This window comes from Camelina sativa, chromosome 20 (genome assembly GCF_000633955.1).
Source record: "Camelina sativa cultivar DH55 chromosome 20, Cs, whole genome shotgun sequence".
Classification (NCBI taxonomy): domain Eukaryota; kingdom Viridiplantae; phylum Streptophyta; class Magnoliopsida; order Brassicales; family Brassicaceae; genus Camelina; species Camelina sativa.
The window spans coordinates 1,782,502-1,803,538 of record NC_025704.1 but is presented as its reverse complement, the minus strand read 5'-3'; the positions used below and the strand labels follow the sequence as shown (position 1 = coordinate 1,803,538).

The following is a 21,037-nucleotide window of genomic DNA, read 5'->3' as shown; positions in this document are numbered from 1 at the left end:
TGGAAAATACAGCTGTGTAAAGTAAGAATCAACAGTTGCTCCTTCTCTGACTAGAGAGTTAAGTAAGAACCAATCTAATTCGATTCGAAAATAAGTTTATCTAAGTTTTTTTTTTCTTTAACTTGGATTCCAATATTTACATTTCACAAAGAAAGAAATATGAAGTAGATTACGCTTATTGAAAAAAAAGTAAGTGTGTTTACCGTTTAGGATTAAAAAAAAAGAAGTGTTTTTTGTTGAAGGGACATTCCTTTTCCCACACAAATCCGCTGGTAAAAGTAAAAACTAAAAAAAGTGGAAATTTCTGATAAACACAAAAACGCTTTATAGAATAATTTTTCTATAAGCGGCAGACAAGCTCTCATGTCATGCAAACACTATAATCAGTTCATATCAAAGTATTTGATATGTTGCCTAATTGGCTGATACAATGCTTGTAATACTCTATTCATCAATAAAGAAAAGTGTTAAAAAAAAAAAGAATAATATTTCTACAATTTTAAATCGACTTTGGATATTTTCTGATATAAAGTATCTCGTGTATAAAGTATCAAGTTTTTTTATAAAAATATATAGAGTATGTATTAATCTTATAAACGGATTGCATATCTAATAGATTAAAATTAAAATGTTACTAATTAATTTTTGAAATCAATTTTTTAGAAATCAAATATGTAGAGAACTAATTGCATTTGGAAATAAACAATTGCAAAAAATTTAATGGTTACAAAATTGGTAAATGAAATAGACAAGGGTGCCATTTTGATTTTGAGCATTAATAATAGGAAAGTTGATATACGGTACCAATTAACCCGGATCATTCAACAATAATTGAATCATTTAATTCGATTATAAAACCAAACTTCCTAATTGGAGTAGTAATATAACAAGTGATTTACTTGAATAACTTCGTAATTTTAAAAAATCAAGAGAAAATAAAAAATGGAAAATCAAATTTAATGATTGGAATATACTTAAGGAATATGCTAATATTGAGACGTTATCGGGAATGATTTCGACACGGTATTGCACCTCTTTATCAGGAAAGTTGTTGGCCTTATCTCTCACCTCTTTCTCTATATAAGACTAAACAATACAACCATAGCCCCCTCTTCTGACATATCTAATCTTCTTCTACTCTCTCCTTTTCAATTCATACGTAGCAATATTAGATCCCTTCGGTTTCAATCTCCGATGGATAACCGTGGCCAATCTCCTCCACCGGTGGTGACCAATCGTATTGACGGATTAGGCTTCCTCATCTACTTCGCAACAAATCCGAAGAGTAATTTATTAATACGTTATATGTTTTTGTTACATATGTGATTATTTGTTCCTCGTAATTCTTGTAACCATTCTTCGGATGCTTATTTCAAAATCATCACCCATACTTGCAATTCTTTTTACAAATCCAAGAAATTGTTTCAAGATCATACTTCTTTTTCTGTATACAAAATCTCGCATCAAGCTGTCATCTCAATTGTTTTTTAGATCCAAAATCTCTGATCAATCTTTTTTATCTCAAAAAGCCCATATAGCCCGGGCCGAAGCCCATATGGAGAAACTACTAACGTGGAACCATTCTTGTTCCCCCCGCCCCCTTTCCTTCTAAACCCTAAGATCGATCTCACTGCCTTACTCCTGATTTGTTTCTCCTGAACAATGGCGGATCTCTACCGCATGTATGGAGAGGAAGCCCCAACTGTTGGTATGGTCGTGATGATTCAAGTCCGTATTGTGAGCCCTATGAGTTTAGTGTCTCTTCCTGAGTATGGCAATCTCGTGGGATACATTGAAGAGCCCGGATCTGTTGTAGGCCGGATTGAGCCAGCTCTTATACTAAGTACTGCTCCCCACCTCCTACTCAGCAGGAACCTAACGTTTGAACAAAGACATTCTTGTGAAGAGAGGTTTATTAAGGCCAAACATGTTCAAACTATCATGCGATATGTGGCTAGGTCGACCTCGCTTACTCTGCGGGTAAGTTTACTTTTTTTTGTTTTGGTAGATTTCGGTTTTTTAAACTCGGTTTTTTAAACCCAAAAACTATATGGTTACTCTGCGGGTAAGTTTACTTTTTTTTTGTTTTGGTAGATTTCGTATTTAGTCCACTGATTCTTTTAGATTTTAGATTTCGTATTTAGTTCTCTATCTTGGTTCACTGACGGTAGATTTCGGTTTTTTAAACCCATTACTTTTAATTTAATTTTTCACAGGAGTTGCATGCTCTTCTTGGTTGGCCATCTTACCAAGATGTCATCAACCTGGATTCCAATTTCTGGAGGTTTCCAGAATACCTCCATCCTCCTTTTAAAGCTTGTATGCTTTTGAGTGTCTCATGTCATCCTCTCCGCCGCAACCCTAGGATTCTGTGTCCCTCAATGGTAATCCAAAACCTTTTTACCTGTTGGGCTTATGCCTTAATTAGGCAATTTGAAGGTCTTTTGAAGCTCAATGGTATAATGGAGATGGACGAGTATCTGTATGTCAATGATCTTATTGAACTTACAACAACTAAGTCACCTAAAGGTGACATACGTAGTCTATCTGAAGCCAGGCGTGCTCTTGTAGATTGCGGTATCAGATCTACAGATGTGAGTAATTTGTATAATTTCTTTCTATTGAGTTGCCACTAACTTTCTACATGTGAATGTGAATGATACTAACTTTCTACTTGTGAATGCTAGGGGAACACTTACAAATTATCTTCAATGAAAGTTCTCTCCAGTCATAATTATAGTAGTGAAGATTGGGACACTATGCTAGAAGAACTTGCTATGAATGGGAGTCCGATTGCAGTCACAGCTATCTGGTTCGATAGCTACACTTCCAAAGAAGATGTAAGTGTCTCTGCTGATTTTTCTTTTTGATTTTGTTGGATGGATTATCAGAACTTATTTACGTTTTTTGGTGCGGTTTTGTAGATAGTCTTTACCCCACTCATTGAGGAACTGGATGCATATTTTAAGAAACCTCGGCAGGGGAGGTGTCACACCATGCTTTTGACAGGTATATTCTATCTTATACTGTGTAATCTCTTTAAATTATAAATGATAGAGGAGTTTTATTTCATCGTTGATGGCCCAGGTCTATCTTTGAAAAAATAATATTAAATTTTGGATGCAGAAAAGGAATTAAATTTTATAAACGTACCACATCTTGCTCTTGTTAACAGGTGTTGGTGAAAATGACGGGGATGGAACCCCTTTCTATGAGATGCAAGACAGTGGCGGTGATGTTCAGAATGGTAACAGGGGGTTTCTACGTTTTTCCAGTTTTTATTCTCCGGTCATTGAGTGTGTTAAGATGACGGTATGTGTTTTCTTTTATTATGACATTTTTCCTATTCGACATTTGTATTATTTTTCTACGATATACTTACTTACTTTTTTTTTTTTTTGTTATTTTTACGCAGCTATGATCTTATCTCCTGTCTTGTTTCGGGTTTATTTAGCCATAACTAGTATGTCAAGTTTTTCCAGAGTGTTTTTGGCTATTTCTTTGATTGGTATTTTAGTTTCTTGAAATATCTATTTGTAATGAATATTCTAAGTATGAAGACGTTTGTAGAGACACTCAACAACGATCGCAAAGTAGTGAAGAAATTAAACGTGTTATAAACTGACTACCTCAAATCAAATATCCAAACTAAAAAAGTATATAGTAAAATAACTGTTGTCAAATTAAATATCGAAACAGAATCTTTGTTTGTGTGTCAACTGTTAAGTTTCTTGCACACATTGTTATGATAAGAGAGAAAGTAGGAACCACCACCATCCCATGTGAGTCCTGCATTAGTTGACCTTTTTCTCTTTTTGTTTGTCCCGAGATTTAATCCCTCCGTTGATTTAAAACATTCAGGTTCCTGAAAAAGGTAGCGCCCTAAGAATGGACGAAGACTTTAGACTAGAAAGCTCGCTTTACCGAATGTATTAAGTTTTCATTCTTGGTGTCTAAGCAAATAAATGTGTGAAACTCTCACTCGAAATTCTGTGTTGTTTAATTTCAGACATGAAGGCCATATAAACCATGGCTAACTTACCGGTAAGTTAGCCATGGTTTATATGGCCTCTTTTTTTGTCATGTCTGAAATTAAACAACACAGAATTTCGAGTTGTTATCCAACTACAAAATTTCACCTGGTTATCCAACTACAAAATTTCAATCAGTCTAAGTAACAATCTAAACTTTCAAGTTGTTAAGACATCACATAACCAAATCCAGCTATATTTATGAACAACATCCATCTTAAAAGAAAGATAAATAAATCCCTAAAATGACGAAAATCAAGAATCTCCAGTCGTTCCATAATATCTGAAAGCCTTCCAGGTGTACCAATCAAGAGATTGCATCCTTCTTCTTCAATAATTTTCACGTCAGCTTTCACCTCTCGGCCTCCAACAAGTAACACAGAGTTCACATTTGCCAAATGGCTGTGCCACATTATATAGCTCTTTTGTTGGCGATATAATCACCTCAAACCTGTAATCCAATTTCAATAAGCATCAAAACTATAAACCCCATAAACCTCACAATCGAAAAAAATTCAAAGATTGAACTTGTACCTAATTGTCTAATTGTCAAGAGAGGGTCAAAACAGTTCCAGCGAGTTCACAAGCTTCAAGGTAGCGCCATTGTGAGAAATCAAACTTTTCCACATCAACCTGTTGTTGTCATTGTCACTAATGAGGAACTAGAAGGGGAGAATGACACGCCACTGCACTTACGGTCTGAGAAGAGTGAAGGACAAACTTGGATGGTGGTTTTAGAATTGCAGAGTGGAATAGCTAGATACTGCAGGTTCCTAGAGCTTGTTGTTTCAGAGTCTGATCCGTCCACAAGGAACCAGTTGGCGTTTAAAATACAAGTTGAAGATAGAGGATGGAAGCAATTGGAGTTTACTCTTGAAGAGTTTGATGTGATATTCTCGAGCAAGAAGGACATCGTAGTTGCAGCAAATACTGGCCATAAGACGAAAAATGCAGAGGTGGAAGCAAACGAGGCAATAACCACCTTCCCGACATACCACCTTGAGGACAAGTTGGTTCTTCATGGCGGGAGTATTGTTAGGACTCGAATTAGATTTATGGGCCTTTCCTGGGCCTCGTCTAGGGTCAATGTTTAAGTCTAATTACTTTTACAAGTCTTAGTATTTAAGTGGCTTTAGTTTCTTTGTAAATGATCATCGAAAAAAATCAACAACAAACAATTTCTTCTTCTCTCTTGTTCTTCTCCTTTCTCCTTCCAGTTCTTCTGATTTCTCATCTCTTTCTTCTGCTTCTTATCTTATTTCTGTTACTTCTTGATAGTACCAATTCTGGTTCTATCAATTGGTGCTTTACATTGAGAGCTTTTACGAACTCAAGGTTACTTGGAAAAATTAATTTCACTTATGAGCGTTACGTTCTTATGCAACAAATGCTCGATCGTGTGGATCAGTTGGTGTCAACAATCAAGCGCTCAGACATCCAAAGCACAAAAAGGTTAATCACAATCGTTTTTGCAAAGGTTTTAACTATTTACCCCAATGCTGGAGGAATTGTAAGCCTTCTTTGCTCACCAACACGCATGCCTTTAAAAATAATTTACAAAAAGAGAAAAAAGAGAAGAGATCAAAACAAAAAGATGGCACCATTTGAAAATACATAGTGAATACAAAACCAGTACGAGATTAGCTAGTTACCAATAATGCCAATATCCACTGCTTCAATGACATGTCTATGACCTGTAATAAACAACGACAAGCACATAATAAGCATCCAAGTAACACCCACTGAATATGTAATATATATATTACATATATATATTACATATATGAAGCCCCTATTTTCGCATCTAGTCAAAATACCAACCTAGACGAATCTTAGAAGGTTTTCTTCCATCATTGGAACAGAAAACTTCCCCACTCTCCTTAAGCCTTGCAGTGATATAGACAAAAACCTGCACTCAGAGACAATATAATGAGCTCAAACATATATTATATGTCATTGCAGTAATCATGTATGCATATTAGGACCTAAATGCGCATACCCATTTACCAACACTAGCCTCCTTGCCAAAGGGGTCACCGCAGACTATTTGTTCAACAATGACACCATCTCGGTCAGCTGTTTGCTGTTCCTCCTTTGACCTCCTTTTCTTCTCAGGAGGTTGATCTGGGGTCTTGGAGCTTTCACTTCTGCAATAATACCAACAGAAAAAAATATAAGATGGGAAAAAGGTTTGAAAGAAGCATTGTACCATCATAAAGCCATCTTTAAATTGTGACCTAATCATGCCAAATGCAAATCATAAATCTACTAGCTAATATTTCCCAATGACATGAATACTTTCGATTATTCAATGTTAAAAATAAAAAGTATTCAGTCAATTACCTGCATTGTGATGGAAAGTCTTCTTCATCAAAGGTAGAGCTATCGGAATCTAAATACAAAACCACAAAAGTTTTACTTTGTTATCAAGAAATCAAGAATCAAGAACAAAGTAGTGTAGTACCTGGGAGAGCACGAGGTGGTAGGTAGCGGCGGCGTGCGTGGATAGTGTGTATTCTCGGTACAGAAAGCACACAAACAGCTAATTTGCGTCCTCCCATGTCGATCCCATTAAGTTCATGCGCCTTATCTGCAATGTTTTTTCCGTCAATTAAAGCTACAGCATAGCTGTAAAAAGCAACAAAGAGACAAGTCTTTAGTTAGAGAATTTGATAACTTGAACGATTGGGGAAAATGAGAGGAAGAAGTCACGATTACAAACCCCTCGACGTTGAAAATGTTGAGGATAAGGACCTCTCCATATGAAGACCACAGATTATTCAGAGCGTTCTGGATATCAATCTTACTAAGGGAAGTGTCAAGTCCTTCAACTCTTACCAGAACCTTACTGCAACAAATAGATGCTATATCAATTCACCTGCATGGATATTAAAAGATACAAAAGAATCTACAGAATAAAAAAGGCATGCAGTGGGTGTGGGTTTACTCTTTTGCAGTTTCGGGAAACGGAAAAGGCTTAACAGAGACATTCCATCCTCCCACGTCACTTCCGTCAAGTTGCAAGGCCTTATCGACTGCGCCTTCTCCCACAAGATATATATAAGCAAAACTGCATGAAATTTTAAAACCAAAAACATTTATAAATTAAGCATTCAACTTGAACTGATCATCAATCAGCTGTACGTGTAAATCTAGCTAGAGGAAGAAGGTGAAGCTACGAAACCTTCCGAGAATCTTCGTAAAATAGTTCATGGGAAGATGCAAATCCGTGATCTCTCCACATGAAGCGAAGTGGTTTTTCAACGCACTCTCGACATCATCAAGAGGGAGGCTAGTGTCATACCCCGAAACAATAATCCTACCAATGTCACTGCAATTTATTTGATAATACCATACGTATATATATCATCAACGTTACCAGAACACATGCATCCATCTTACACATACCAAAAAACAAAAAAGGGAAATACAAATATCAATTCAATTTATAAATTACCTGATTTTAGGCTGCAATTTCAGACCCTAAAAGTACAAAAGATCTAATCAGAAAGATTACTTGTGAAGAAATCATTAATTGAGAGACACGCTAGGGGTTATAGAGTGAATCCGAAGAAAATCCATAAGGGAAAGAAGAAGAAGGTTACCTTGAAGGGGTATTCGTTCATGGTTGGAGAAGTTGAGTAGGGTCTTGAAAAAGATATCTTAACAGTTTTACTTTTAGGGGTTAAATTAGGTCTGAAGATGGTATTTATAATTATTAAAAAAAAAAATCATTATTGGGCGGTCAATTTAATTATGGACTGGACTAAAAGCCCGTATGGTCCTAATCTTCCGAACCGTCGAGGGAATTGACTAATATCATTACCCTTTCATGTCATGTTCACGTGTCATAGATTTTTTTTGTTTCATATATGTAAGAAGAATCATGTGAAGCTCTCTGTCTCTGTTCCAATGTTAATTGTATTTGTTTCGCCTTCTTGTCTGAATAAAAAGGTAGAAGAACAATCACAATGGAAAGGAAAAAACTGTTTAGTTTGTAGTTTTCGATCTCATTCCCTTGTCAAATTAGATCGATTGCGGATCTGTGGATCATTTTGTCATTAACTCTCTATATGATTTTGTCAGATACATAATTCAAAATTGTTATGGTTTAACTCATTAATTTTTTCTATGAATAATAATGATGATCCAAAAAACAAAGATTTAATTACTCAAACTTTAATAGACCCAATCCCACAAAGACGATATTGTTTAGTATTCACCACAACATAATAGTTCCGGGGCTATAATTAACTAGGTCTCGTATAGACATTTGGTTTGTTCCCTTCCTATTATACAATGTCAGTTTTTAAAATACCCACATATTACTGCCACCTTGTTGAATAATTTCTATGTCATTGCAGTAATCATGTAGGCAAGTTAGGACCTAAATGAGCATACTTTCTTGCCGTTGGGGTCGCCCATGCGTAAATCGTCAACAAAGAGCTCATCTCGGTCAGGTGTTTGCTGTTCCTCCTCACTTGACTTCCTTTTCTCCTCAACAGGTTTATCTGGGGTCTTGAAGCTTTCACTTCAGCAATAATACAAAAAGAAAAATATTAAGATGGGAAAAGGTTTGAGAGAAGCATTAATTGTACAATCATAATATAAGCAATCTTTAAATTGTGACCTAATCATGCCAAATGCAAATCATAAATCGACTAGCTAATATTTCCCAATGACATGAATACTTTCGATTATTCAATGTTTAAAATAAAATAAAAAAGTATTCAATCAATTACCTGCTTTGTGGAATGGCTGCAGCACTGGCAGAGTGATGGGCATCTAAAAAATAAACCACAAAAGTATTAACTTTGTTATCAAGAAATCAAGAAATCAAGAACAAATTAATTATGTAGTAGGTACCTAGGAGAGCAAGAGTTGTCCCCTTGAGGAGGGGGAGTGAGTGAACAGGGCTTATTCTCGGTAAAGAAAGCAAACGAACAGCTAATTTGCGTTCTCCCATGTAGAACCCATTTAGTTCAGACGCCTTATCTGCAATGTTTTTTCCGTACATAGCAGCTATAGCAGAGCTGTAAAGTATTTTAGTTAGAGGAGAATTGGGGAAAAAAATGGAGAGGAAGAGAAGCTGCAAAAGAAACAAACCCCTAACAGGATTTCGATTTCATATGGAGAACAGAGGAGTTAAAGCGCTCTCGAGATCATCTTGACTAAGGCAAGTGTCAAATCCTTCAACACTTACGATAATCTTACTGCAATAAATAAGAGGCACGAGATGGATCAAATTCACATCATGTTAATATATAAAAGAAAGATACAAATTAAAAATCTCTCAAATAATAAAAAAATGCAGTGGTTTTTACTCTTTTGCATTGGGAAACGGAAAAGGCTCAACAGTGAGCTTCCAACCATCCAATTCACTACCATTAAAAAGTTGCAATGCCTTATCGACTGCGGCTTCTCCCACAAAATATACATAAGCAAAACTGCATTAAAACCAAAAAAAAACATTTATAAGTTAAAGCATTTAACTTGAACGGATCATCGATCAGCTGTACGTGAAAATTAACTAGAGGAAGAAGGTGAAGCTACGAAACCGGTCGTCAAAGGCCACATCCGTGATCTCTCCACATGAAGAGAAATGCTTTTCCAACGCTCTCTTGGCAACTTCAAGAGGAAGGCTATAGCTAGTGTCATATCCCGAAACAATAACCCTACCCATGTCCCTGCAATTTATTTTGATAATACCGATCACGTATATATATATCATCAACGTTACGAGAACATATGCATCCCATCTTACACATACCAAATAAATAAAAAAGGGAAATACAAATATCAATTCAATTTATAAAATTACCTGAAGTTAGGCTGCAGTTTCGGACCCTAAAAAGTACAAAAGATCTAATCAGAAAAATTACTTGTGAAGATATATCATTAATTGAGAGACAAGAACTAGGGTTTATAGAGTGAATCATCCACAATAAGGGAAAGAAGAAGAAGAAGGTTACCTCGAAGGCGTATTCGTTCATGGTTGGAGAAGTTGAGAAGAGCGAGAGGCGGCAATAATCCTTGATAAAGAAACCTTACAGTTTTTGGGGTTAAAATTAGTTCTGAAGAAGGTATTTATAATACTTTTTAAAAGAAAAAGAAAAAAACCTTTATTGGGCTATCATTTAAAAACAAACGATTGGGCCGTAAATTTATTTCTGGCTCTTTTGTCTTTTCTTTCCTAGATATTGTTTTCATTATGAATTATGACACAGAATTTGCAAGATGATATGATGGACTTAATGGATGAGAGAGCTCTGAATTTCAGGAGACACGAGCTACAATGTTCCCTGATGATCATTTCCGACTTTGCTCCGCTTGGTCGCAGTCTCAGTCTTCGCAGGCGGAATAAAAACGTAAATCAAACATGAACAACACAGAATCTTTCTCACTATTATAGCTACATCAATCTCTCATATTCCCACAAATCATCTACACTAAAAAAAATTGTAATCAGAATCTAAAGAGAACAGAACCAAAGGCGATTTCAAAAATTCCTTATGAATACTATAAATCAGATATCGAATCTCACCGTGGAGACGGCTTTGATAGGCGAAGAAGCGGATGGAGGAGAAGAAACGCCGCGGCGCGGCGTCCATATCTTCCTAAGAAAACGGAATGAGAGGATCTCAAAGCGACGAGCCTCCCGAGTCTAATCTTCTGATCCGTCGAAAAGACGGTAGCGGCTCCCGCCGGAGCTCGAAACGTCGACGACGATGACATCGCTTCAGAGAGAGTGAGTGGCTTTTTGGGTGGGTGAGAGAAATCGAATCAGGGCGTGTGTTAAAAACAAACTAACTCCAGAGAGAGAAGAAAGACAGTGGTCAATGCTAACGTGCGCTCTCACGTGCACGACACGTGCGGCGGCTTAATATATGAGAATCGCGTGAAACGCATCGCTTTACTGTTGAGATGAATTTAATCCACCGTCGATGGAGGATCTAACGGTTGGTTAAGACCACCGTTGATGTACAAGTGTGTTTGTGTTGGACACATGCTAAATATGAGTATGTTGAGTTTAGTTAACTGGTGCTAACAACTTTTTGCTCCTACTATAATGTATCTTATGTTATTAATCTATCATCATATTCTAATCTTAGATCTTCTCCATTTTTTTTTTTAATCAAAAACTTAAAAACGATGTACTCCATTAATAAAAACAACTAGATCGTCTTAAATATGTTATCAATATTCAAAAAATATATCTAATTTATATTTAAGTCAAAACATAAATTTTGAATTTTTGTAATATTATAAAACAATTTCATTCTTAATAGTAACTTACGATACGAATCAAATCCTTAAAGCCGTAGAAGAGTCAAGATTAAAAACAATACTTTGATCATTTGCTTTTTTTTTTTTTTTTAAAGTTAGCATTCAGCTTTTGTTATATTTATTGATGCTCATACTCTTCTTGAGGCTCATTATTCATCTAGTAATGTGTTGGTCGAGTCTATAACATTTTTGTATAATATTTTAAATAATTAATTATAAATGTTTTTAAAATGTGTACAGATTAACCCCAATGGAAATTTGTTGAAACTCGAGCTATGAATGGACACCCAATTGCAGTGATAATGGTTTGATTGACTAGGAGTTTATCATTAATTATGATAATTGATTAACTATGATATTTGATATTCATTTTTAGTATTGTATATATACCATATCTTGACAGGTATATAATCAATTATCATATATTGCCGTATATTCTATCTCTCATACAATACTAAAAGTATTGTAAAAAAATCAAAATATATTATAGAAGAAAATATATTAATATATGCAGTCTTCCGAAGTACAGCAATCTTGTGGGATGCCTCCTAGAGTTTGGATCCGTGCTCGGCCGGATCGAGCCAGCTGTTGTCCGAAGTACTGTTCCCCTTAAGATTCTCTCTCCGTCCACTGTAGTCCAATACCTATCAACCTGTTGGGCTTACGCCCTAATCAGACAATTTGAAGGTTTCTTGAAGCTTAAGGGTAAGATGGATTTTGATGACTATTCGATAGTCCATCATATGATTGAACATACAGAACGAAAGAGTTCAAGTGATTGGTCTGTAGATTCTCTATATGCAGCCAATGGCAGATCTAGAAAATATTTTTAAGGAAGTCAAAAAATATGTTTTAATGTTAATATATATTTAATTACTTATTAAAATATATTAATTTTATTTAATTAATATTACATAAATTAATAGTTGTGCATAATATTTACAAAATGGTATACTAAATAATTTTAATTAATTCATATACCATAATCCTCACAAATTAAAATCTCTTTATATGAAATTGTTTTGATATTGAAACTAATGAATAATTCAACTACAAAAAGCCTATGGTGATAAGAAAAAAAATAGTTTTAAAATATAAGTATTTGATTTTAATAATGGAAATTAATGATGAGAGTTAACCAAAAAATAAAAAGAAAAAGCATTGTTTTAATGGAAAATAAAAGCAAATATAAAGCAAATATAAATCTTGAAAAGAAAAAAGAAAGAAACATTAATGGAAATATAAAAAGAAGAAAATAATAAAAGGATAAAATCCAATAGTGTGTTAAACGGTGGGTCAATGAGTTCTGTTTCAACCAATTAAGCTGAAGATCTTTAACATATTACACCTACAAATTTTAATGTCTAGTATATTTTACCGGGGTCAATTGACCCCTTCCTTTCAACGTCGGTATGCAGCTGAGGATGCTCTTCTAAACGGTTGTATATGGTCTTGGTTCGGTTTATTTAGCAATAAACTAGTATCCAATTAAACTATTATTTTCGGGAGTGTTTTTGGTTATTTCTTTGATTGAATTTTTAGTTTATATTCCAAGTATGGTGGATACGTTTGTACTTTACCTTATCTACTTTTGTGGTTTCGATATTTGATTTGAGGTAGTCGGTTTATAACCACGTTTAATTTCTTCAAATTATCTTGCCCTAATTTAAGTATCTTCAAAGAAGACTTTATAGACAAGAAAGCTGGTTTCCTGCATAATTAATTAAAAGCATTGAATTTATGTGTAGAGATGACAACACTCGCTTTACCGAATGTATTAAATTTTCATTCTTGGTGTCCCAGCAACTAAGTGTGCAAGTTCTTTCCATCATCTGTAAGTTAGGACATAACGAAAAGAATAGAAACTTTTCAAATACAAAGTTTGGTCTGATTGATCTATGCTGAGGTGATCTATGCTGAGGTGATCTATGCTGCCTCTCCCTCATTGTTACAATGGCAAATCTAGTTCCTTGGTGCTGATTTTCTTACCTTCACATGTCACAGAATATCCTGTCGCAACTGAAGATAACCCACTGATGAAAAGGGTCCAGCCACCTACAATTCCCCAGCTCAGACATTTTACTGAGAGAGACCTAATGAGTGGAGTTAAAGAGCAGGCATCAGAGATAGCGATACAAAACACTGGCTACATAGCACCACAACGTGGACAACCAGGAAGCAGCGGCACAAAGAGTGACACTTATGCACTGGGAGTGCTACTCTTGGAACTGTTAACAGGAAGGAAAGCATTTGACAGGTACGCAAGCATATCACATACTAACATTAATCGTTGATAACCAAGCTAAGCTGTCAACGTATTCTGATGAATGTTGCAGCTCACGACCCCGAGGAGAACAGCTACTGGTGAAATGACAGGCGAAGCTTAGAGCAGATGATTGATGGAGGCATAGCCGGGACATTCTCTTCAAGAGTTGCCTCACAATACGCAGACATTATCTCCCTGTGCACTCAGGTATCCTCTTCACTCAGGATCATTACATTACAACTAATCATTCATTCACTACAACTAATCATTCATTCATAAACAGGTAGAGAAAGAGTTCAGACCAGCGGTTTCAGAAATAGTGGAAGCAGTCACTGCACTGATACAGAAACAGAACAAGGAAGCAAGCAGTAGTGTAGCAGACAAGACTGACCCTTTTAGTAAATCTTTCTGCTCAACAACGCACACGCTTCATCTCCTCACCTACCTTCAGCTACCTCTCCTCTTGACCTTTTTACTGTATCTCTTCTTCATGCACAGATACTTTTACTGTCGATATAATGGTTAGCATATGATGATAATACACATATTACTCTTTGTAAAAGGATGTTACTTAGTACATGATAGAAATAAATAAAAAAGAGTTTGAAACAAGGCAAGATCCTCTAGTAAGAAACAGGGTCACTTGGTGTTCTGAAACTAATTTTCTAGCCAATCCCAAAGATCAAACTAAGCAGAAACTCCAGCGTTCAACAATGTATTGATCTCTCCTCTTATATTCACAGGTCTTCCATCAAACATGGAAGAGAGACTTGTCTCACAAAGCTCCTTCAGTTCTCTTGTTTTCGAAAGTGCAGCTTCCTGTATACAACAACAAAATTTGTTAGATAGCCACTTCCAGTTCATATAGGTTTCGTGAAGCTCTCTATTCCAATGTTAATGGTATTTGTTTTTCCTTCTTGTCTGAATAAAAAGGTAGAAGAACAATCACTATGGAGAGGTAAAAACTGTTTAGTTTGTAGTTTTCGATCTCATTCCCTTGTCAAATTAGATCGATTGCGGATCTGTGGATCATTTTGTCATTAACTCTCTATATGATTGTCTGATACATAATTCAAAATTGTTATGGTTTAACTCATTAAATTTTTTCTAGGAATAATAATGATGATCCAAAAAACAAAGATTTAATTACTAAATAGGCTTCCTGTTTCTTTGTTTTTTAATGTCTAAATAGGCCTTTTGCTTGTCTTTTTATTCCTTATTCCACTGATCTTTAGGTCTTGTTGTTCTTCAATTTACTCGCTGGAAAATGCAACCTTGCCATCAACGGACGTGGTGCTCTTGTCTTCTGTTCGAATCCACGGACACATACAAATCCTGCAATCAGAAAATGTTAGATGTTTATCAGTTTCAATCATAGAACAGAACAATATTGGTCCTAAGAAATTCCGGATTTCTCTGTGTAAGAATTCATCGTGTACCTTTCCAAAAGCAGTATTGTATCTGCTCCGTTGAAAGACCTGCATAAATTCCGCAAACCCATTTCTAAGATCCTTTGGACAAGACGAAGGTGAATCTTTCCAAAATATTTGGGTTTCGTTAAGAATGTTTTTACCTCTGAATATTGATGTTACTGACGTTCCGAAGTAAACAGTCCTTCTAGGTAGCTTCCATATCCAATCTCTAGGAACATCAATGGGTTTGAGACTCGAATCATGGTCTGCAAATAACTGCAAGGTAAAAAATGGCAAAGGGGGGGGATAAAGAACCAAAGCAATTTAGAAGAAAATGTTTCACCTGTCTGTTTGAGTTTTATTACAACTAACCTCGTTAACTTGAAAGTAAGTCCCATTGAGCGGAAAACTTCCTCTCATAGCAGTTCTACATGGTATCTGTGTTGAAAAACGATATTAGTTGCTTGTATCTCACGGTTCCTTTCTCATAAACATTACAAAAGATCTAGACAATCTCACCAGAAGAGTTCCTCTAACTGTCTGTGAGTTCGCTTCCCTCACACTGTTACACTCTAGACATGTCTCATCAAAGCACATTTTGCCAGAAGCTTTTCCTTTACACGTCTGTTCAGGTGGTTGAGCCGAATTCGCCGTTTCACCTGGCGAACCAAACAACTACATTAGTTAACCTGATCCCAAAAACTAATATACATATAAAATCCACCATTTCTACGTTCTAGCTTTCATTTACAGCCTCGAAATTTAATCTTTAACCAACTCTATTTCAAATGCTTTTTAGTTCTAGCTTTACGTTCTTCGAATACTGACAACACAGGAAAGAAACATTGCAGTTTTATCCTCACCTGGTGTCCAAATAGCTAAAAGATAAGGACTTGGATCATCTGGTTCTCTTTTATCCATCTGTTTTCACCACATGAGAATTTTTATACAGTCTTGTTTAAATGAAACAGCTCGAGTATAGAGAGAATAAAAATTTGACTTACACCATTGAGGAGAGGATGTGAATCCGGGAGCTCGTACCTGCAAACAGACCACACATTTATCAGTTACCTTGTCTATATATACTACACCTGGCTTACAGCTTTACAGTTGAAGTCATTCTATCATTGACATTATCTATATATCCCTTTTGCATGCTTGTCTCTTATTACTGTGTTGAATGCAGGGTCAGCTCGGGCCGGTCAGTGAAAAAAAAAAATGCCAAAACTCTGGCTGACCCACATGCTATAAAACCCAAAATTTATATGAAAGATAAGATATAGGAGACGATATCAGCTTACACTTGGTGCTCTGTCCTGAGACGGCTTATGTTCTTTAGTTTGGGAGTTGGAATAGAAGTATTGGTTGGATTTAAAGCAACCAAAGCCTTGGCCATGTCACCGTCTTGGAGCTCCATGTTTCTTTCCATGTGTTCCCGTAAGGTCATGCCGAACTGTTCAATGTTGAGTTTTATTGTTGGGATCTCGTCAGGGTCCTCATTGTAGTAAGCATCTTCAGTGTCACTCTCTGTTATCTCAGTGCATTCTTGCTCGGGCGAGGATGGCTCTTCGATTATTGGTTCACAGTTTCCTCTATTTGATGGTGTTCTCCTAGTTAGGGATTTCTCCAGCGGAGGAGGTAATTCCATCATCGGGATGGCCGTAGGAGTAAAGGACTCGGGAGGGACTGGAAGAGTTGAACTGGTTAAGCTCCTCTCGTCTGGTGCCGGCAAAGCAAGTCTTGCACTGTTACAATGGCATCAGTCATCAAATCTCATATTTGAAATCCTACTTTGGCATAGGCATTATGGTGTTTATGTTTGGATCACTAGAGCTCATGCTAAATTGATAGTGTATAGGAATCAAGATTTTGACGTTGAACTTTGTGTTGTTCTCTTAATATTATTGTCAGCTTGCTATCATGAAACTGAGAATAGTTACTTACCCAAAATCCTAAATTTTATATTTTTGGTAACAGATGTATTGCGTAAAAGTGCATGAAAGCTTGCTTACCTAGCATAAGCACTGGCAAAATGTCTGCATTCTCCTCTCATTGGACATGCGTTACAATTTGGCCTACTCTTTGTGCAGAAAACCTGATACGCATTCACATGATTTAGACACATACTTGATCAGGTGCCCACAATGCTTGAATTTACCATATGATAGATGAGAACAAATCAACAAATACCTTTCCAAACGTAATCAGCTGGTAGTGTAACTCATACCTGAATAAGAAAAAGTACGTAAATTAATTTCACTCGAAACAATAGAATTCTACCGTAGAAATACTGGTTTTTCAGACAGATGATTTGATAGAGTTTATGAGCATACAGTGTTCGTTGATCGAGTTTGCAGAGTCTTGGCCAAAGAAATTTTTGGATGGACTCGAGCACTGGGTATCTGTGAAAACACTGAACGGTTATGATTTGCAAACAAAAAAACAATTAGTTGTTTAGATGACAAAAACAAAGAAACTTACAGCTCTAGGAGGTGTAACTGAAGTGATTCAGGTAAAGGTTGTAGAGGCACCCATCCCAGCCTAACGGCTATCCTTCCAACATTCGTGTCAACCTTCATATTTATACAATTCCCAGCTTAGTTAGCCGGAGTTATCCTAAGCTATTAGTAGATAATGGAATAGTATGACTCACAGGGAAAGCAAGATTGTGGAGTGTCAAGAGTCGCACGCATTCGACACTTTTCAAACCCAGGCCTCTTATGCTCAAGAGATAGTCCCTGTAAAATAATCATGAGCAACTTTTTTAACTACTCAGTCTGACGTAGCTGTTGAGTATCGATCGTGCAGTAATTAAAAATGTGGTTACCGACTTGGCTTTGTCAGGAGGGACATCTCTCAACCATTCAAGGTCGACACCACCGTGATCTTTAACTATCCGTTCAAGAAAATCCTTCAATGTTGTAGATATAGCTACATAATTAACTGATGTTCAAGCCTTCTGAAAGAAACTAAGAGGCCCTCAACTGAAATCAGTAGATTTACCTTAATTCGTACCGCCAACATGTTATTCATTCCTCTTTCCTTAATAGCCTCGGAGATTTCACTGATACTAGCACGTCTTATTGCTTCATAGTCTATGGAATCCAAACTGTCTTTGCTTCGTTCCTTTCTCCCTTCATTCCCATCCACGTCTTTTCTGAGACTATCCCACTGACTTGTAGGCTTTTTCCCATCAGCAAGAGTCCCTTTCATCTCTCGCACAATAGTGGCATTCGTCTCCTTGTATTCAACTGTCGTCTGCTCTTTATTTATGGAATTTGATTCAACCACGTCTTTAGGAGTTCTATCTCTCGGTAGACAGCCATCTATGATGTTCTGTGTGGTACTGGACTGTCTTGTAAGACATTCTTCAGAAGAGTTGAGCAGCTCCATAAATGTTTTTTGTAACTGGGATGCTTTATTCATCTCATGTTGTTGATGTTGGGCATCCCCTTGGTGCACTTGGTGGGTGCTTGCGGAAGCGGAAAATCCCATTCCTGGTATTTCATGAGGCGTAGATGGTATGATCTGACCTGTATACTCTCTTGGAACACTTCCACCTTGTCTGAAAAATCTGCGAGGTACATTTCTGTTCTTTCCTCTGTCAACTCTTGGTGAAATGGACAGCCACGAATAACCAAGGCCTTCACCTTGCATTCCAAAATCCTCTATGTCTAGTACATGTGGCTGCCGAATCGTACCCTGCTCATAGCTACTGAAACGATTGCTCGGTCCTTTTTTTTGCCAGTTAGTATCATTGCTTGGCTGACCAAATGAGAGATGCTCCTTGCAGTTCATTGTTTTGTCAAGATCAGGTTTCTTCTGAACGACATTTGCAGTTTCTTGTATCTGAACTTCACCAGATCTTTCATATAGAACCGGCCTCTCATTCTCTTGGAGAAAAATTTCAACAGACAAGTTCGGACTCCCAGTCTGCACTGATTGTGATGATCCACTGACAGTTTTTGTTTCATACCTGGGTGTAGAAAACTCGGCGTCTGATTTGGAACATGAACTGGATCCAACCCTCCCACATGACTGAAATATCGCAGGATCAAAAGAATCTTGTGATGATAATACTTCCTCTTCTAAATTCTGACTACTGTTATCTAAGAAATTAAATCTTTCGATTCCAGAGTTTGAACAGTCTCTTTGCTGCTCTTTTGATCCACTATCAACCTCAGAAACTTGCTTGTCAGATGGATTTTGAATCTTTTCCTGCAACGAAGGAATGTCATTTAAGTTCAGAATGCATCCTTCTGGATCCTCAATAACTACGCTTCTAATACTCCTTTCATCTTCTCGACTGCTGCTTAATTTTGGAGGGAATCGAGCAGCTAGAGACATGAAAGCAGAGCTGCATTGTAAAAACACCACGGGTTATTTTCTATGTTTTTGAACTTACTTTGAAATGCTCATTTTATTAAGGTGACTCATATACCTTGAAAGGTGATCCGTGACATTCTGGGTAAGGAAAACTCCAATGACCGAATCAACCACCGATCCCTTCCATGGTGAAAAACGTCTATCTCCTGTAAACATTTAAGTTCAATTGATCATCTAAAGCAGCATCAGAAATAATAGGCACATAAACCATTTAGCTGTCACCATGAATGCACACTTGTTCTTTACAAGATGCATTATCCATATTCTTTGCCATGATTTACTAATAAGTTTTTTGTTTTTTTTTTTAATTCTGCACACAAAACATCATTTTTTGGGTATTATAATGAATGTGTGACCAAAACGTTGGTGGTATTCTGTTTGCCTGTAAGCTAATTTCATATTGTTCCCTAGTAACTTTACTATTATTTCAGGATAATGTTTTAGCTAATGCCTGAGATTCCCATCCAGACATGCAATGTAAATAAAAACAGAGTTGAGAGTGTTAGAATCTTCACCTTGTACAAGATGCATACGGGCGATGAATGAATCCGCCCTTCCTCGGAAAACTCTCCTCTCTTCTTCCCACCACTTCTCTGTTTTCTTATCCATCTCTTCATTCCCATCTTTTTTTCCGTTCCCCATCAATAAATTCCATATCCGAGCTGTTTCATCATCAAGGTCAACTTTAGGCCTTGGTTTTTTCTTCTTGCTCTCATATGGAACAACTGCACCATCTCCTCTGTACAGGACAAGTTCATTTTGCTCTTGTGCTCTGCTTTTCTCTCCTAGGGTGAGATTCTGCATTTTGTATATTATTTCTGCAATAGAATCCTCACATTTCAGTTCTCCTGATGGACCTATACAATGCAATAACAGTGGTTAAGGAGCTGGTTTGGACACATCAGTTATGAAAAATCTCAAAACTGTATTACAGAGATAGTAGAATACATTAGTTACCTCGTGATTTTCCTGTATCTGGTACGGACTTCCTCCCTTTCTCTTTAGCCTTACCTCTTGATGAAGGTATCTTTGGAGGAGTAGGTTGCCAAAGCTGGATCTCTGAGCCATGAGTAGGCGGAGGTATTGATTTTTTTCTCCCTGCATGACCCTTTCTTGCTGGCGTTTTTGGGACAATAAATTTCTCATTATCTGCAGACTTCTGAACTAGACACGAAATTGCTTTAGGTCCAGTTTTAATGATGCTGCCAATATTTTTATCTTTTCTTGCCCCATCAGTTGGATCATCCTCGACTTCTATTACCTCAGGTGGCATGCCATGCAGATTTGCGTGGACTACTTTCTGGATTTTCATTTTCTTTGCAGCATCAGAATATTTCTGTCTCTCCACATCTTGTGATTGAGCAATCCGTTGGAGAGAGGGCCAACGACCTGCTAAGTTTAGATCATGGTTATGCACCTGTCCCATTGCACGATGATATTGTCTCTTCGAGCCTCTGGCTTCCTCAAGATTAGCCATAAATGGAGTTGGTAAATAAGAGTTTTGAGATAATCCTTTCTTGCATACGTCAAAGTAATCACCATTGGATCTCTCATGAGACGGGATGTACTCATTTTCTTGATGGATATCTTGCTGTAAAGTACCAGTAGTGCTGCTTCTCTGACATGTACCTGCAGTCCCATTCAAACTCCTGGTA

General features: G+C 36.7%; 4 protein-coding genes across 7 annotated transcripts in view; 1 reads left to right on the top strand and 3 right to left on the bottom strand.

The window, feature by feature from the left end:
* Nucleotides 1,087-3,617, top strand: LOC104768651. The gene is made up of 6 exons (XM_010492671.2): nucleotides 1,087-1,980; nucleotides 2,217-2,594; nucleotides 2,688-2,840; nucleotides 2,925-3,009; nucleotides 3,176-3,312; nucleotides 3,416-3,617. Exons 1-6 carry the CDS (start codon nucleotides 1,663-1,665, stop codon nucleotides 3,419-3,421), a joined length of 1,077 nt encoding a protein of 358 aa, XP_010490973.1. The 5' UTR covers nucleotides 1,087-1,662; the 3' UTR covers nucleotides 3,422-3,617.
* LOC104768652 (peptidyl-prolyl cis-trans isomerase FKBP43-like) lies at nucleotides 5,520-7,366 on the bottom strand. Its single transcript, XM_019241747.1, has 9 exons — nucleotides 7,216-7,366; nucleotides 6,979-7,101; nucleotides 6,754-6,879; nucleotides 6,496-6,659; nucleotides 6,375-6,423; nucleotides 6,031-6,178; nucleotides 5,853-5,940; nucleotides 5,684-5,725; nucleotides 5,520-5,572 (listed from the first exon to the last, which is right to left on the bottom strand). Exons 1-9 carry the CDS (start codon nucleotides 7,242-7,244, stop codon nucleotides 5,520-5,522), a joined length of 822 nt encoding a protein of 273 aa, XP_019097292.1. The 5' UTR covers nucleotides 7,245-7,366.
* LOC104768649 lies at nucleotides 8,177-10,885 on the bottom strand. 4 transcript variants are annotated; one of them, XR_764275.1, is made up of 10 exons: nucleotides 10,576-10,885; nucleotides 10,152-10,475; nucleotides 10,004-10,077; nucleotides 9,853-9,878; nucleotides 9,590-9,718; nucleotides 9,356-9,478; nucleotides 9,138-9,244; nucleotides 8,898-9,064; nucleotides 8,774-8,816; nucleotides 8,177-8,562 (listed from the first exon to the last, which is right to left on the bottom strand). XR_764275.1 is itself a non-coding variant. In XM_010492670.1 (9 exons), exons 1-6 carry the CDS (start codon nucleotides 10,640-10,642, stop codon nucleotides 9,157-9,159), a joined length of 507 nt encoding a protein of 168 aa, XP_010490972.1. In that variant the 5' UTR covers nucleotides 10,643-10,885; the 3' UTR covers nucleotides 8,177-8,562; nucleotides 8,774-8,816; nucleotides 8,898-9,064; nucleotides 9,138-9,156. The 4 variants fall into 4 exon arrangements, 1 of the variants encoding a protein (XP_010490972.1); XR_764274.1 differs by having other exon boundaries at nucleotides 10,004-10,480; XR_764273.1 differs by having other exon boundaries at nucleotides 10,004-10,475.
* Nucleotides 14,595-21,037, bottom strand: part of LOC104768648 (transcriptional activator DEMETER-like) — an 11,407-nt gene continuing 4,964 nt past the window's right edge. The window contains exons 5-22 of the mRNA XM_010492669.2: nucleotides 20,340-21,037; nucleotides 19,898-20,239; nucleotides 19,438-19,528; nucleotides 18,000-19,353; nucleotides 17,828-17,907; nucleotides 17,650-17,734; nucleotides 17,478-17,569; nucleotides 17,330-17,398; nucleotides 17,187-17,223; nucleotides 17,009-17,091; nucleotides 16,298-16,741; nucleotides 16,001-16,037; nucleotides 15,860-15,917; nucleotides 15,516-15,655; nucleotides 15,369-15,434; nucleotides 15,158-15,272; nucleotides 15,024-15,062; nucleotides 14,595-14,919 (exon numbers count right to left, since the gene is read on the bottom strand). The exon at nucleotides 20,340-21,037 is cut by the window's right edge and continues 24 nt beyond it. Coding sequence (XP_010490971.1) covers nucleotides 14,816-14,919; nucleotides 15,024-15,062; nucleotides 15,158-15,272; nucleotides 15,369-15,434; nucleotides 15,516-15,655; nucleotides 15,860-15,917; nucleotides 16,001-16,037; nucleotides 16,298-16,741; nucleotides 17,009-17,091; nucleotides 17,187-17,223; nucleotides 17,330-17,398; nucleotides 17,478-17,569; nucleotides 17,650-17,734; nucleotides 17,828-17,907; nucleotides 18,000-19,353; nucleotides 19,438-19,528; nucleotides 19,898-20,239; nucleotides 20,340-21,037 — 3,934 coding nt within the window. The 3' untranslated portion in view covers nucleotides 14,595-14,815. The remainder of the gene's footprint in view (nucleotides 14,920-15,023; nucleotides 15,063-15,157; nucleotides 15,273-15,368; nucleotides 15,435-15,515; nucleotides 15,656-15,859; nucleotides 15,918-16,000; nucleotides 16,038-16,297; nucleotides 16,742-17,008; nucleotides 17,092-17,186; nucleotides 17,224-17,329; nucleotides 17,399-17,477; nucleotides 17,570-17,649; nucleotides 17,735-17,827; nucleotides 17,908-17,999; nucleotides 19,354-19,437; nucleotides 19,529-19,897; nucleotides 20,240-20,339) is intronic.